At 35.7% G+C, this 16,407-nt stretch overlaps 1 protein-coding gene across 6 annotated transcripts in view; it reads left to right on the forward strand.

The window, feature by feature from the left end:
- Window positions 1–15,944, forward strand: part of AGFG1 (ArfGAP with FG repeats 1) — a 62,037-nt gene extending 46,093 nt beyond the window's left edge. Inside the window, exons 6-14 of one of the 6 annotated variants that reach the window (XM_024563825.3) lie at window positions 3,620–3,739; window positions 5,998–6,207; window positions 7,164–7,344; window positions 9,943–10,022; window positions 10,547–10,639; window positions 11,586–11,633; window positions 13,477–13,635; window positions 14,598–14,689; window positions 15,261–15,944. In XM_024563825.3, coding sequence (XP_024419593.2) covers window positions 3,620–3,739; window positions 5,998–6,207; window positions 7,164–7,344; window positions 9,943–10,022; window positions 10,547–10,639; window positions 11,586–11,633; window positions 13,477–13,635; window positions 14,598–14,689; window positions 15,261–15,320 — 1,043 coding nt within the window. In that variant the 3' untranslated portion in view covers window positions 15,321–15,944. The remainder of the gene's footprint in view (window positions 1–3,619; window positions 3,740–5,997; window positions 6,208–7,163; window positions 7,345–9,942; window positions 10,023–10,546; window positions 10,640–11,585; window positions 11,634–13,476; window positions 13,636–14,597; window positions 14,690–15,260) is intronic. The other 5 variants (XM_045198154.2, XM_024563826.3, XM_045198155.2 and 2 more) reach the window with 5 other exon arrangements.
- Window positions 15,945–16,407: the final 463 nt, after the last annotated feature.

The following is a 16,407-nucleotide window of genomic DNA, read 5'->3' on the forward strand; positions in this document are numbered from 1 at the left end:
GGAGATCTGGGACACACTCAGAATGTCCAAATCAATAAAGTTATTGGCGAAAATGAAAAATGTGTCTTTTATTATGGGAAAAACCATATGGATTTTTTAGACAACCCAATACTTAAAAAAAAACCCACAACTTTATCTGTCTTCTACAGAAATATGCATGCAGTTAGAAACATACTTTATCTACAGAATTTAATAGTTACTTTGACTGGTAATAAACATATCACAAAACCTACAAACTGGAAACTGTAATTAATTTTTGTCACAACTTCCACTAGGGACATAAAACTCAATTCTCTTGTTACTGAGGTAGAGACACAAATGCGTACTAAAATGCAGTGTGTGAGGGACTCTGGTGCCCTTTCTAAAGGGGATGTTCTGATCTCCTGTTGCCACATGGAAGTACAGATTTAGGGTTACTAATCACTAATTTTCTTTTTAGAGAAGCAAGCAGTCTTATTTAAAGTAAAAATGTTCTCTTTTTAAATGTTGGAAATGGAGGGAAAAAAATTTAAATATTGTATAGGTTAAACCCAGTTTATCTGGCAGCTGAATTTGATGAGCGCTGTTAGTTTTTATCCTCTGGTCTCCTACCTTTCTCATGAGTAGTTGCTTCTAATTGAAGAGGAAACACAGCTCTCTGCAAAATTCAGGCTCATTAACTTGGTGCCTTAAATTTTAAAGCTGACTCCTTTATACTTTTGAAATAAGATTATTTAAAACACATCTTTACTCTCTCATCACATTCTTTTTAGTTTGCATTTCTTTGTGTAAAGATTGCTTAAGGTTCCAAATAGTAATTTTTGTATTACTAAGTTTATTAGAGCTTAATTTCCAAAGTTGTATTTACCAAAGTTTTATTCCACAGCACTTAGAAATTTTAAAAGTTACTATAACCAGTTGTTGAAGACAGTGAATAGTCTACAAACAAAAACTGATAGTAATGTTACAAAGCCCTGTCTTACTCATAAAGACTAGGTATTTGGTTCATGTGTTTGGTGCTCTGCTTGGGAAGCACTGGGAAAATGCAAATTCGATGAAGTAGACTAAATGGATTATATTGAGCTGATATTTTTTTTCCTAATGAGGTCTGAAATACATTAAATGTATATTTCCCCCTTATGATGTTGTAAATATAAGATAAATGTGGAATGTGTACCATTGTATAGTATATATTCATGTATGTTTGAGGTTTAAGTGATAAATTAGCTTGGGGACCTAATTCCTGTTCCTTCAAGGGACAGATGTATTTCATTTTCTCTCAGATGTATATCTAAATTGTTTTCAAAACTTAGAAACTTACCTTTTGCAATATAGCCCACTTTGAGTTTGAGAACTTCCTGTTGTATGCTCTCTTTTTGTTTGGTTTATAGTTGCATTATTTATATGTATATTATATATTTTGGCCATATAAATTTATTTGGCCTTTTAGTAGAATTTTCCTCATTTTGGCCTTATATTTTAAAGCTTTCAAAGAATTTCTGTTGTCTCATAAGTTGTAGAATCATAGTGCTGGATTCGCAAGCAGAGACCAGGTAGTGAATCCTGTCATTTTGGTAGCTGATAAAACTGGTAGAGCCAGAACAGTTGAGGGGCTGGTCCATCGCTGTTCAGTTACCTGTGGTAGGGCGGAATTCTTTGATTCGCATCTCAGATTCCCTTCGCACCAAACTGTTCTTGCTTACTGTTTTTCTCTGTGATACTAAATGGTAACTGTGTTTAAACTTGTATTATATTTATTTAAACTCGTATAGATATTCCAAAATATTTTTCAAGAAATTAATTTTAAAATTTATTATTCATTTGTTAGTACTTCTTCCATTATATTAATTTTGGGGAAAGTGAAATTTCAGCTTGAAAAGAAATTGAATTAAATAAAAAATAATGACAGAAGATTGGGGTATCCAGAAAAAACAGAATTTATATTGTTAAGCAATAAGCAACCTTTTAGTTTAGGTACTTCTGTACAGTGTTTGAGAGGTAAGACACACGTGTTTTAAAAAGATTTTCAAGAACAACGTGTGACCAGTGACAAGTGGGATAGCACCCCACATTTCAGAAGTGCTAGGTGTGATTACCCAGAAAGGGAAGTGTCACAGGTACCAAGTAAAACGGGGTGTCTAGTTTAGGTACATTTCCTCCCCTATTGTCACATCCTTTGAGATATATACAAAACAGCAACTATATAAAACGCTTTAAGTTTTCCTGATTTTCTTCCTACAAATATGGTTTGCTCTATTAGTGGAAAATGTTTCTGTTTAGCAACTTTTTGATTTTGTTTACAAGTAAAATACATGTTCTTTACAAAGCTTGTTAAAGTCAGACAAAGAAGGAAATGTTATCTGATATCTTTCTATTTTGAGTTAGAATACAGATTTTTCTGTGTACACAATACCATATTTAACAAAATAGCTGATGAAAATGTATCTGCAACTTATTAACCTGTTTATCTTATTTACTTTGTTATAACCATTTTTGTATAGGACTGAATGTTTTTTACATGATTTTTTAAATGGCTACATCATATCCATCATAATGATATTCTATAATATATTTCAGCAATTCCCTCATTGCTAGCTATTTGAGTTTCTAATTTTTTCATCATCAGAACACATTGTTTAACTATTACATACATCCATACTCATTTGCAAGATTATTTCTTTACAAAAACTTTCTAGAAGTAGAAATGCCTGCAAAAGATTTAAAGTGGCTGACTTCATTGATATTTACCCTTTGGACATCTTTTCATTCTTACCAGTTAGCCTGTCCTTTCCCTTATATCAGCCACTTTTTATTCTGATCATTTTTATCATATCCTCTATAAAAATCTTATCCAACATCTGTTTTGGCCCTTAAAAAATATCTCTTGAATTATTTTATTCAGTTACATAATTTAGAGAATCCTAGAATTTGGCTATTAGGTTATGACCAATGTGAAATACCAATGCGTCTGTTTTCCACTGGGTATGAGGTGCATTTATGTTATACTTTGTACTAGTTTTCATTGTTTCCTACATTTAATGTGTTTGAAAATGGCAGGCTTGTACTAGAATGTGAGTATCTTTTATTGTTTAATAATCTTGTCCCTCTCATTATCCATTCAAATTTGTTTTCTTTTTATTTTTATATGCCATGGTATGACAAAGTTGTGAACTTAAAAAAACCCCCAAAAGGATATTAATTTAATTAAACCATTTTATATCAGTCTTGTAGATTCATCCAGCCGATGAATCACTCATTGCCATTTTAAATCTAAATTTTCCAGACTGTATCCCATATCCTACATTTCTATCCGCTTTACTGTAACTCATGTATTTAGTGCTCTTAATTCAGAGTTTTCTTTAATAGAGTTACACTTAGAGTACTATTCCTGTTGTCACTCAAAGGGTATTGTATGCAAATTTATCATTGTACAAAGTGTTATTGGAAATTTCTGGATACCCTTTAGTAAACTGTTTGAAATTGGGCTAAACGTGTGGGATTTAAAATCTTGATTTCTGTATGTCTTTACAGTGAGTTCTGAGGTATAGAAACTTTTCATAATATTCTTAAATTCTCTTGTCATTTTTTTTATTTGTAGTTTTCACGTTCATTAACATGTATTGTTCCTTACCATTTACAGCTCAGAATTCTGCAAATGCAGACTTTGCAAACTTTGATGCATTTGGACAGTCTAGTGGTTCGAGTAATTTTGGAGGTTTCCCCACAGCAAGTCACTCTCCTTTTCAGCCCCAAACAACAGGTAGAGCTTCTCCAGCATTGTGCTTAAATGTTTACTTTAAAGAACAAAGTAAAACTCTCTAGATGTAGTTTTGAAAATTACTCTAAACTTAAATTCTATAATCTCATTTTAAAATAGTTCTATCTTACAAAGCTCTGGGGAAACCTGAAATCGCTGTTTTATTTCTGTGTTCGTTTGTTTTTCTGAACTCTCTTGTATGTTGTCTAATTCATATCTATTCTCCTTTTCCTGCACATGAATCTTCCTTAAACTGCTTAGGCAAGGAGAAATTAGGGTACGACAGTGTTTTAGGGTTACAGAACACATTGGTTTAGGCTCTAAGTAAAGGAAGCTAATTGATTGCTTCCACAGAGCTAAAAGTATAAGTAATTTTCAGGGCAACAAACTGGAAAGAAATAAATGTTATTAGTCAAGAGTAGGCTATTTAAGGATCACTATAGTCAAACTTGGAAATAGTTTCCTGTGCAGGAATTGGTCTTTAAGCATTGAATACTCTCCCATAAAACTATTGTTTTCAGAAACTCCTTGAACCCTTGTTTAGATCTTTGGCTGATTACTTTGCTTTCAACTTGAACTCTGTGTATTGTCTTAACGCTTTTTCTTTCAGTTACCTTTTTCTGTCCTTTAACTTTTATCATTTACGTAATTTTTGGCTGTCCAGTGTATAGAATGCTTTCATCTAGCTGTAGTTTTGGCGAATTTACTTCAGCTGCTCCTCCCCAGGCCGCCAGCAGCAAGTTCTGCTGTCGAGTGGGCACCTGTTACTCATTTGTCTGTTTCACACCGTCTGCTATGGAGTTTTCAGTTACAGAACGTTAGTCATCTTTTCATAATCTTCATAAACCCTCACTATTACTTCCCCTCACCATTCCCGAACTCAAAGAACACAATAGTGTACAATGAGTTAGTTGATTTAATAATTCCACTTTTAATAATTTGCAATAAATTTCATGCAATTTTGAAAGGCTTTACTATACACTTTCTTCATCAGCTACTTATAACAGATCACAGTCTTTATTTATTTATCATTGGACAGAAGGGAAGGGGACAGAAAGAGGGAGAGAGACATCAGTGCGCGTGAGAAACATCCATCCGTTGCTTCTTGCACACCCCCAACCAAGAACCTGGCCCAAAAGCCAGGCATGTGCCCTCACTGGGAATGGACCTTTTGGCTTGTGGGACGATGCCCGACCCACTGAGCCACACCAGTCAGGGCCAGAACACAATCTTTTAAATACACACATTACTTAATTTTAATTGGAAACAACCAGAATTTTAATTCCTGAGAACTTTTATTGGTATATATTATTTTTGAATGTTTAAAACAGTGATTGATGGAAAGTTTTTTTTTTCTTTCTCGAATAGGGATATATCCATTCTGTTTTAAAAATACCTATATGTGCTTTGCTGTCACTTTAATATAAAACTGTATTTACGTACCATTTTGATTGCTGAAACTAACGTGTGAGCATAAAGAACTGGTATCAAAGGTGCAGGGTCAAAAGCATAGCATGCAGTATGCTGGCTTTGGTTTTCGGTACTGCTCTAAAGAAGTCTCTTGACTACAGAACGGACTTTATCCTTAGCAGGATATACTGTGTATTAGTGACCTAAGGGGAATTAACGCTTTATAAAGTCAAAAATGGCTATAATATTTAAATTTTTATATTCTATACAATAATTTTTATTCCTTAAGCTCTGTATAGTATGGCATGATTTTAATGAGGATACCATGTGCATTAAATTATTATGTGGAATTAAATAATAGCTCTTTAAATAAAGTAAGTCTGGAGCTAAAAGACCATTTATTTAAGAAATTCTGGATCAAAATAGTACATCTTAGACATTTTAAGTTTCTGTCTTCGAATTTGTTTCAACCTAGTCTTCACTAGAGCTACAAAAGCTTGTGGTGTCAGGTACTTGTTAGCAGAACTAGTTAAAAGTCAATATGTAACTGAGTATTGTATAAAGTAGCCAGTCTTGCACCAGGTGAATTACATTTCTTTATTTCAGGATGAATCATTACACATAGAGATTTGTAGCTCTTCAGTTTGCCAGGGCCTTTGAAAATCTAGTTTTGCAAATTATAAAAAGTCACATGTAGATGATTAAAATTGAATACTATCTGCCAGTTCTTATTTTTAGGAATATAGGATTGCTCCTATAACACTTAATTTAGGAAGGAGTTATCATATAATCTACCGCAGCATATTGGGGTAAATCTAGAAATTTCAAGTGTTTTATTTATTCTGTTACAGGTGGAAGTGCTGGATCAGTAAATGCTAATTTTGCTCATTTTGATAACTTCCCCAAGTCCTCCAGTGCTGATTTTGGAACCTTCAGTACTTCCCAGAGTCATCAAACAGCAACAGCTGTTAGTAAAGTTTCAACAAACAAAGCTGGTCTTCAGACAGCAGACAAATATGCAGCACTTGCTAATTTAGACAATATCTTCAGTGCTGGGCAAGGTAATCAAACTCGAAATAAAACATGCAAATGTGTATATTAAACCGTCCTCTAAATTTGGTTGTATTTATTAAAACCTGAGGATGCTGTGCTCTTCTCAGTAGTTGTATAGACTTTGAAGATCTGAAATCTCAACTCTAAAACTGAAGGCATAGAAACTAATTTCCGTACTTCTAGTTTTGAAAGAAAATAATTGACAGAAATTTAATTTTGTCTTAGCATGCTTTACTATTCTAAGGCCTTACAGGGGTAAGAATCTTACACTGGAAAGTTATTTGGTGGTTTCTATAATACATTCATTTTGACCTATTTTCTATTAATGTCTTGGTAATTTTTTAAGTGATTTTTACAGTATATTTTTATGCCTGGTATTGGTCTTAAGGCCAGTATTTTGCCTCTCAAAGTGCATAGTGCAGTGGGGAAGAGTAGGGGTCTGCTTTCAGCCTGGATTTTGTTCTGATCTCTGCAGGGCCTACTTCCTCATCTCCAAAATGAGGGTGGTAAATAGCATTGAAACCTTGGCGTTGTGTTATATGTTACTGCATTTAGAACAGTGCTTGGCACATAGTACACATTCAGTAAACATTTCCTCTTACTACTATCTCTAGTTTTTTCCTGGACAACCCTGGGAAGATGACATTAATAGATTGTTCACTTCAGGGTCCTTCATTTTATGAGTTTGTATGTTTACTTGAATGAAGTGTACCTTTCTCAGAGATGTTAAGTAGCACTTTTTGAGAATTTCTTCTTTATGCATAGTCTAGATGTATCACTGGTACAGAGTCTTAGTTTTTGTTACAGAAGCAGTATTCTGTCTTTATCCCAGTGGTATATATCACAACTCATCTTGTCCATTATTTCCTAGATTATTTATTACTCAAATTTACATGTGTTGCATAGCAGACATGGTTGATAAGTTGGAAGTGTACCTTTAATTTTTGTTGTAATTTGTTCACAGGTGGTGATCAGGGGAGTGGCTTTGGGACCACAGGTAAAGCGCCTGTTGGTCCCGTGGTTTCAGTTCCCAGTCAGTCAAGTGCGTCTTCAGACAAGTATGCAGCCCTGGCAGAACTAGACAGCGTTTTCAGCTCTGCAGCCACCTCCAGCAATGCGTACACGTCCACTAGTAATGCTAGCAGGTACCTGGTCGCACTGTTCCTGCTTCACGTTGACCTCTTTTTTCAGCTCTGAGTAATAATGTTAAATAGTGACTGTTCGGGGGCATAATTTTATTATTGAGTTTTTTTAAATTTGAGGAAACTGAGTTTAATTTGCTAACTTCAGTATAATCCTTGAATAATTGCCTAATTTTATCTTTGGTTTAATCAAAGGTTTTTTTGCTTTCTTGAACATCAAAATGTAATTCAGAACATAAACACATCTCAAAATGGACAGCTATATACAGATGTAATTACACTCAGCAGAGAATCCATTTAGCAAATTACATACTTTTAAGGTATAGTTCTTAGTTAAGAAGACTAAACACTGAAAAACATGATGTTGCCTTAGTTATAAGTAGGCATTTTTAGAAATGTTTGCCGTGGTGCCCATCACTAACTCTGTATCTCTTCAGTGCCGTACTGGTGTTTGTGAATATACGTATCTGTCACTGTGTTCATACATGTCTGGTCCGAAGGGATTCTGGGCAGCAGGAGGTGCAACAACATTAGATCCTTAAAAATGCTTACGGTTTTGACGTCTTCCTTTTAGAGTTAAGGTAGACAGAAGAAGTACAGGTGACTTACCTATACATTTTATCCATCTCTTTGTTTTTTATTCCTGTCCATTGTCTCTTCTTTTTTCTTTTGTTATCCTTGAGGGTTTTTTTTTTCCTTTACCACCTTTTCTAGAGAGAAATGGTAGGTTTGTAACATTTACTACTTGGTCTCCCCAGTAATAAATTTTCCATATGCCAGATAGGAAAGATTAAATATGAAGAATAAAATTTAGAGTATTTACATATTTTTTGCTTTATTAATGTTGTCTGCATTAGACCTGTGCAATGGTGGACTGTAACAAAGTGGCCCTAACATCTGGACACGTGGGTTAGACATAACGCGTGGTGTAATGGTACTACGTTACAGTGGTCCATGGACTGCTCTGAGTAACGCCAGAGACCCTTTCAGGGGATCTGTGAGGTTAAAACTGTTCGTAGTAATTTTGAGTGATTCTGTGTGTTTCCACTAGTTGGCATTTGTATTGGTGGTGCGAAAAATAGTGGCAGGTAAAACTTGCTGGCACTTTAGCATGAATTAAAGCCGTTGGCACCAAACTGTACAGGTAGCCATCAAATAATCACTGCATTTCTCTTGCCACTGTGCATTTAGTTTTACTTGTAAGTATTCTCAAGTTCGTTTTTCTTACGAGTATTCTTGATGAAGCAGTCAGAAGATTAATTGTACTCAATCTTTCTCCTTAAACATGTCTGTGTCCTGTGTGGAAGTAAGGTATGCCTCAGGCAGGTGTGCTGGTACTGAGGTGTGCTGGCTGTCTTCAGGAACATGGCCTGGTTTGGTTGCTGTGGAATGGACCCGCCACTGCTGTTATGGACCACCATTTTTCCTTGAAAGATAACTGATAGGCAGATCATGATTATGCAGATTGGGGTATTTGACTATTTTTTCTAAAAAATAAAGTATTTAAGCCTGACACTTAAAGGAAAATAACTGGTAATATTCAGACATTCAAGCAAATACTAGAATTTTGAAAAGTTATTGACTACCATGAACTTGATAGCTTCCCCTTACTTCTCTGATAAGATGGGTGGCAATATTAATGTGATTTTTAAATTTTGTTTTGATTCTGGTTAAGGAAATGTGTTGACATTTGGAAGATTGGAATTGAGTATTTTCCAGATGCTATATAACATTGTTAAAAGATTGATTTAAACTGCAAGAGAAACTAATGAATGTTAGCTTTAATTGAATAAAAAAAAGTTCACTGATGAATTTTCAAGTTCATATGGTACCTAACCTTTAGGAAATTATCACTGTTTTGGGTAAGATGGCAAAGAATATATCTACAATTATCTGAAAAAGCTACTAAAACTCATATTTTGTTCAACTATGTGTCTGGATGTGGCCATTTTTTAAAAATACAGACTTCAGCCTAAATAACAAATCACAACAGACATTAAAGGGATTTGCAAAAATATCAGTGTTACTGTTTTTATTAAGTTCCTTTTGTTTTGAAAAACATAGTTGCCATAAAATGCTATTTATGTTAGCATGTAATGTCTTTCTTGTTATTTTTACATGAAAAAAAAATATAAAATTTCTGTTTTACTTTTTGTACTATATGTATGTTGATAAATATAGCATACTCCTGGCTGGTGTGGCTCAGTGGATTGAGCACCGGCCTGTGAACCAAAGGTTTACCAGTTCGAGTCCCAGTCAGGGCACACGCCTGGGTTTTGGGCCAGGTCCCAGTGAGGGGTGCGCAAGAGGCAACCACACATAGATGTTTCTTTCCCTCCCCTTCTCTCTCCGTTCCTCCCTCTAAAAATAATTAAATATAATATATGTATATACACACACACACACACACACACAGAAACAAAGGCTCTTTGAGGTTTTCAGTAATTTTTCAGAATGTTATTGAGTCCTGAGACTTAGTGTTTGATAACTTTTATGATACATAATATGTTCATAATGATCTGTTTCCACATTCTTATGGCCACCTTTTAAATAGATTATCCTTTTTGTTTTAATATGAACTTTTTCAATATTTGTTTTCAGCAATGTTTTTGGAACAGTGCCCGTGGGCGCTCCTACACAGACACAGCCTGCTTCTTCCAGTGTGCCTGCTCCCTTTGGAGGTATGTGTTTCCGGTGTGCACTTGTCCCCTTACATGCAGGAGATACGTTCCAAGACACCCCCAGTGGAGGTCTGAAACAGTGGTTAGTACTAAACCCTGTGTATAGCTTTGGCCTGTCTGAATTGACATCACTCACTACTCTTGTGCTTTGGGGCCATTAAGTAAAAATGGAGCAGGATGGAGCAATACTTCATCACACTACTCAGATTAACGCACAATTTAGAACTTAATGGTTTATTTCTGGAAATTTCCATTTATATTTTTGGATCGCCATTGACTGCTGGTCACTGAAACTGGGGAAAGTGGAATCACGGATAAGGGGGGACTGATGTATACACTGGCTTTTATAAAGAGCCCAGATGTATGCTGTGTAGCATTTTCTAGGAGAACCAGAAGACAGACCAACAATATTTATTATCAGAAAGCTCTTGTTTTATATCTTCATATATAACATGAGCCAATGTTTTAAATATTTGAATATAAATGTACTAGGATTTTACAGTGTATTTTATAATTTTTTAAAGCCACGCCTTCCACAAACCCATTTGTTGCGGCTGCCGGTCCCTCTGTAGCATCCTCTACAAATCCATTTCAGACCAATGCCAGAGGAGCAACAGGTAAGAGATACGGATTACAGAACAGCAAGTTTTGGAAAAGGTATTTTATTGCAAAAAACCTTGTAAACATTAGAAAATAAGGATTCTTTCTTACTAAGGCTTAGAGAAGTTAAATAATTTCCTGTAGTTAGAAAATGACAGAACCAAGACTCAGAACAACTCGCCTCTTAATTGCCATTTCCCCAAACTTCATTGGTCGGGGATGCTAATTTAAAATGCATACACATATGTTTTAGAAACAGTTCTACTTCTGGTGGTTAAAACAAACACCCGACAACCTAACTTGGTTTTCTATTAATTAGATTGATTTGTGTGTAGCCTTGCTGGCCTCAGTGACGCTGGAGGCAAAGGTGTGCACAGACGCACGCTCTCCTCTCTCTCTGCTCGGCCGTCACACGTTAAACCGAAGTGCTGTTCATCTTCCTCTTGCTGCATCGAATAAGTTTTCCCTCATAATAGTTCATTGTTTTACTTGACTCACCTTTATGTATTTCTAGTCAATGTAAAGAATTGTAAGTAAAAATCAAGCATTATTTAGTTGTTCTCTCTAAGATCTGACTTTGTAGATGCTAGATCATTTTAGATGATCCTATGAATAGCATTTTTGGGTGTAACCCATAAGACCTACAAGTCTTTGCATGAATGTGGTTATATCTTCACATGAAAAAAATGTTAGCGCTCATTTAAACTGATGGACTTTATAAATGTTTCTTCATTTGATATTTATTCTAATTTCCCCTTTATTGCTAGTAGTGTAAATGTTAAAAGTTCATGCATAGAGTTCAAATAAAAAGGCTGTGGATGTATTCTTATCATATATTATGCTGCCCACTTTCTAACAACACATTCTAATTTCTAGAACTTCTTAATGAAAAAACCTTACTTCTATCTTTACAATAATTACCGTAAGTTAATTGACATTGGTCTCTTTACGGCTTCCCATAAGGCCTTTCTGGAGCAATGCATTCTCAAGTGTTTCCTCACGCTCATTTTGGTAGGTGGCCACAGCGAATGTCTAGATTTATGTGGCAGTTTGTCTACCTGCTTGTGGAAGCTTCCGCTAGTGTTCTGGTTCCCTGCATGTGGAATTCAGTTTTTCCATGTTTTAAAATGGAGTGGGCATGAATGTGTGGCATTGGATTACATTATGTTTAAAGTTACATGAAAATTTTGCGTAGCGATTTCTGTTTTGATGCCGAAAAGCGTTATTGCTTACCTCCATGGTCACATTGGAATGTTAATAGCTCTGTTGGTTATTTTTCTTGAGTTTGAATTTATAGCACTTTGAGTGACACGTTTTGATATCCATGGAGTTTGATTTTGCTCCCTGTGCCCAAGTCTTGCTTTTTAGCGCTTCCGTAGAAAGCGTGTCAGAGTTCTGTCAGTGCGCTGTTGTCTGTTGTGAAACCCTCCTGTTGCCCGCGGTGTGCTCTTCTCTCGCTTCCTGGTGGCTTGTTTCTCCTTTTCTTCTCCTCAATAGTAAGAAAGCCATTAAAACTTTCTGATATTCTAATTAGGTCCATTGAGAATCATTGTTATAAACATTAGGGTTACAAGGATTACTTTGGGCAGCATCTATGACATTTTTAAAAATAAAAGATAATTCATTATAACATTTCTAGTATTAATGTCTATGCTTTAGATCATAATTTGAAAAATTAAATAGATTTTTTTAAATCAGGAAATTCAGTGAACTATATTTTTTGATAGCATCACACTAAAACTATTTCACTGTGCAATTACTAGTATTCTGTATTAAAAGCAACACTGTTGGCTTTTATTTCACTGAGACCTTTCCTAGAACACATGACCTTCGCTAGCAATAACTAACACACTCCTTTGTTCCTCCATGTGTCTCTGTAATGCGAATTAGTCCCTAAGTAACTCGTAAATGGGGAATGGCGGCGGCGTGCCACGTGTGTAAGCGCAGTCCACACAGGTTCCCCTGGCCTGGGAGTGTTCCGTCCCTGAAGGGGGAGTGGCTGGACCTGCCCAGCTGTGCAGGAGTGTGGTACTGAACACTGTGCACTCGCCCTATGTGCTTAGTCTCCTCTAAGCATATACTTACTGTGCTTCCTTTTCATTCTCCGTGCATTTGCCCTAATTTTTATAAGTCGGCAAACCTAACCTTCCTTAACCCTTTATCCAAAGCAGTCTTTGTTTACCTTCCCCCAAAAAAGAATGTGGGAGTCTATATATTTCTTTTAGAACTGATCTTTTTACGAGGGTAATGTGCCCTTTTAATTGTGTTAGTGATTTTATTAAGGTGCTGCTTCCCTGTTTCTGGCTCTGGTTACAAAGCCTGCATAGGTTTTGCGTGGCCTGCCTCTGACCTTGTTTCCCCCTATAAGTCTGTTTTTTTGTTTGTTCTTTTTTTGGGGGGGTAAGCTACTTTACAGAGGTTTTCGATTATTTTTTTTCCAGAAATTCACGTTATGTTATAGCATACAATTCAGAAGATAAAATTAAATATTTGGCTATTTTACTGTATATAGCAAAACAAAAACGTAAACTAGTATGTACTCATGGGAATTGCATGATGATGGGCTTTAAAAAAGTAGATTGCTGTTTAGACTTGAACTTTATTAATGCATTTTGAGAAATTTTCTTTGTTAAGTTTTTCTCTGGTTTTGGGTTTTAGGAAATAAAATTTTATACGTTGTTACACTGTATAGCACTAAAACTTAACTATTAACTTTGTTGAGTTTTGAAATTTAGAATACCTTTAATGTACATCTTAATATTTTTCAAGGTAAATGATGTCTCTTCTGTAATGTTGAGTATGAGAAACAAAGTGTACCCTTGTGTAAGTGGTCACCCTTCTCTTCCCCTGTCAGCGGCGACCTTTGGCACTGCGTCCATGAGCATGCCCACGGGCTTTGGGACTCCCACTCCCTACAGTCTTCCCACCAGCTTCAGTGGCAGCTTCCAGCAGCCTGCCTTCCCAGCCCAAGCAGCTTTCCCTCAACAGACAGCTTTTCCCCAACAGCCCAATGGTAAGGTCCCACATTACCTGTATGTCCGCTCTAGGTCTCTTTCGTATGCCATAATGTTGTGTGTTTGGATAAAAGGACTTATCTGAAGAGTGTTGTAGCATTTCCTACTGAATGTGTGTTTGGGCCTTGCGAATGGACTGAATTAGTAAATTTTTGTGATCAGATTACAGATTTAGGAGAAATCAGAGTCTCTAAAGAGACCCCTTCTTTCTCAGAATCCCCAGCACCTTTCTTATTCATTTTTCTGTGATCTGTTACATCTCTTGGTTTTAAAAAGAAACTTTAAGGATGTAGAGTGTTTGTTTTGCATCAGAAAATTGTTTGGCATTTTGTGTAAGGTTTTTTTGGGGGGTGGATGGTGACATAGACTAATTTTCTAAATAAGTAACTGTATTATGGTAAGAATTGGTACTTGGTTTCAGGAAGATTTGGTAGAGACCAGTTCGTTGTCGTCCGTGCTCCCCTTCCCCCCGCCCATGCTCATGACTAAGGTTGAAATCCATAGATTCAGGGGTTTTTTTAGGGTTACACATTTTCTTTTTTAAAGTCAGTAATTAGGTAAAAATTTGGAAATACAGTCCATGGCAAACCTATAATGATGAAATATTTCCTAAGAAATGCTGTGATGTTCACACAGAAACTGCTGTGTGGGCCTCATGGCCCCTGTCAGATAGCCACAGGCTCATCTGTGTATCACACCCTTTGAACATCAGTCAGCAGTTTGTGTAGCTGAGACAAATTGGAACTAACCATTTCAGGAGAGCCTTATAAAAGCTCTTTAAAGACACTCCACAGGAAGTTCATCTCTGGTATTTGAAAGAGACGCGACCAAACAATTGAATGTTGATATTTTATTATTGTTGCTCTGGTAGGAGTTTCTCAAAAATGCACTGTGAGGCTTTATAAACATCAGATTGTCTTGCAAAGGTGTGGATTATAATTGGGGGTTCTGTTTGAAAAAGGTGCAGGTTTTGCAGCATTTGGACAAACGAAGCCAGTGGTAACCCCTTTTGGTCAAGTTGCAGCTGCTGGAGTATCTAGTAATCCTTTTATGGTAAGTGAGATGCAATTTTAAGCGCCTTATAAATTGTTAACATTTTATTTTCAGATTAGGAAAAGCAGGATGGGATTCCTAGATGCCATTTGGTATTCTACTAATAAGACACTGCAAGAGTGTACACATTGAGGCAGCCACTCTGCATGATTCTTCTTTGACTTGAGAAAGTAAACCACATTAATCAGTTGAACTCAAAGTGTTGACAGTAAATCAGCTGTTTTGTAATGTGAAACTTGTCAGCTTTCTTGTCAAAGTAACACATGACGAGAGGTGGTAGACTTAGCATTGTGAAGAGGGGTCTTGGTCAGATTTGGTTTAACCTCGAATGCAACTTTTTTAAGAGTTCTTTTTAGAATCTGTTTTGAGAATTATATGAAATAATATGTATATAAAAGACACAACACAGTGCCTGGCACCTAATAGTTTTATACTAGTTATTGCTAATAACGATAGTGAATAAATTTGATTGCCAATAATTAATCCTAATTAAATACTGCTCAATATTTTCATCTTTTCCACATGTACCACTCTTGTCTATTTATTTACTTTGTCTTATGTTTTTCTTTAGACTGGTGCACCGACGGGACAGTTTCCAACAGGAAGCTCATCAACCAACCCTTTCTTATAGCCTTACGTAGACATTTTACTGGAACGGACTTTTACGTGGTCACCTTACATCTCCGCCTCTTGCACTGTTGTCTTGTTTCACTGATCTTAGCTTTAAACACAAGAGAAGTCTTTAAAAAGCCTGCATTGTTTATTAAACACCAGGTAATATGTGCAGAACAGAGGGCTCCAGTAACAACTTTAACCTGTGAATTGGCAGAAGAAGGTAGCGGTATCATGTATATTAAAAATTGGCTAATATTAAGTTATTGCAGATACCACATCCATTATGCTGCAGTACTGTACATATTTTTCTTAGAAATTAGCTATTTGTGCATATCAGTATTTGTAACTTTTAACACATTGTTATGTGGAAATGTTACTGGGAAGATAGATCGGCCACTTTGAAGGTGCCGTCGTGTATCTTGGAATGGATGACCTGAAACCATTCTAACCATTGCCACTGGAACGTTACAGAGCCAGAGCTGGAAGGTTTTATTCATTCTTGAATTTGTCCTTTCTAAAGAGCTCTTCTATTTATACATGCCTAAATTCTTTAAAGATGTAGAAGGGTACCTGTCTGCATAATAAAGCTGATCATGTTTTGCTACAGTTTGCAGGTGAAAAAAATAAATATTAGAAAATATGCTATTGTTTTTGTGTTCTTGCTGCAATGCCTTTACCAAAGTGGCCTTAAATATGAGTAGTGAATTGAGAACATCTTGAATTCTTAAATTAGAATTTCAGAAGACGTCTAGTGATGAACTTTTATGTCTCAAAGAGAAAATTTTATAAAAAGGCCATGTAGAAGATGTATTAAAACTACTATGCTGTATTCAGGAATATGTCAGTGGTAAAGCATTTAAATGTAGCTTGTCAGATTCACCATAATCCTTCTAATTTCTTTGCAACTTCCTAATTTTGTGAAATTTGTATATATGAAAAATTTGCATGTATGTGTATTTACAAATTTTTAAAAGTATCTTGAATTCTCAGACTACAAAAGGCCTATTTTAAATATTGATTTAAAAATATTGTCTTTGAATGTATTGGAAGCAGACATGCATTAACTGTGACATGATTGCACCTCAGATTTTTTTTCTTTGGAC

This window comes from Desmodus rotundus, chromosome 2 (assembly GCF_022682495.2).
Source record: "Desmodus rotundus isolate HL8 chromosome 2, HLdesRot8A.1, whole genome shotgun sequence".
In the NCBI taxonomy this organism is placed as follows: domain Eukaryota; kingdom Metazoa; phylum Chordata; class Mammalia; order Chiroptera; family Phyllostomidae; genus Desmodus; species Desmodus rotundus.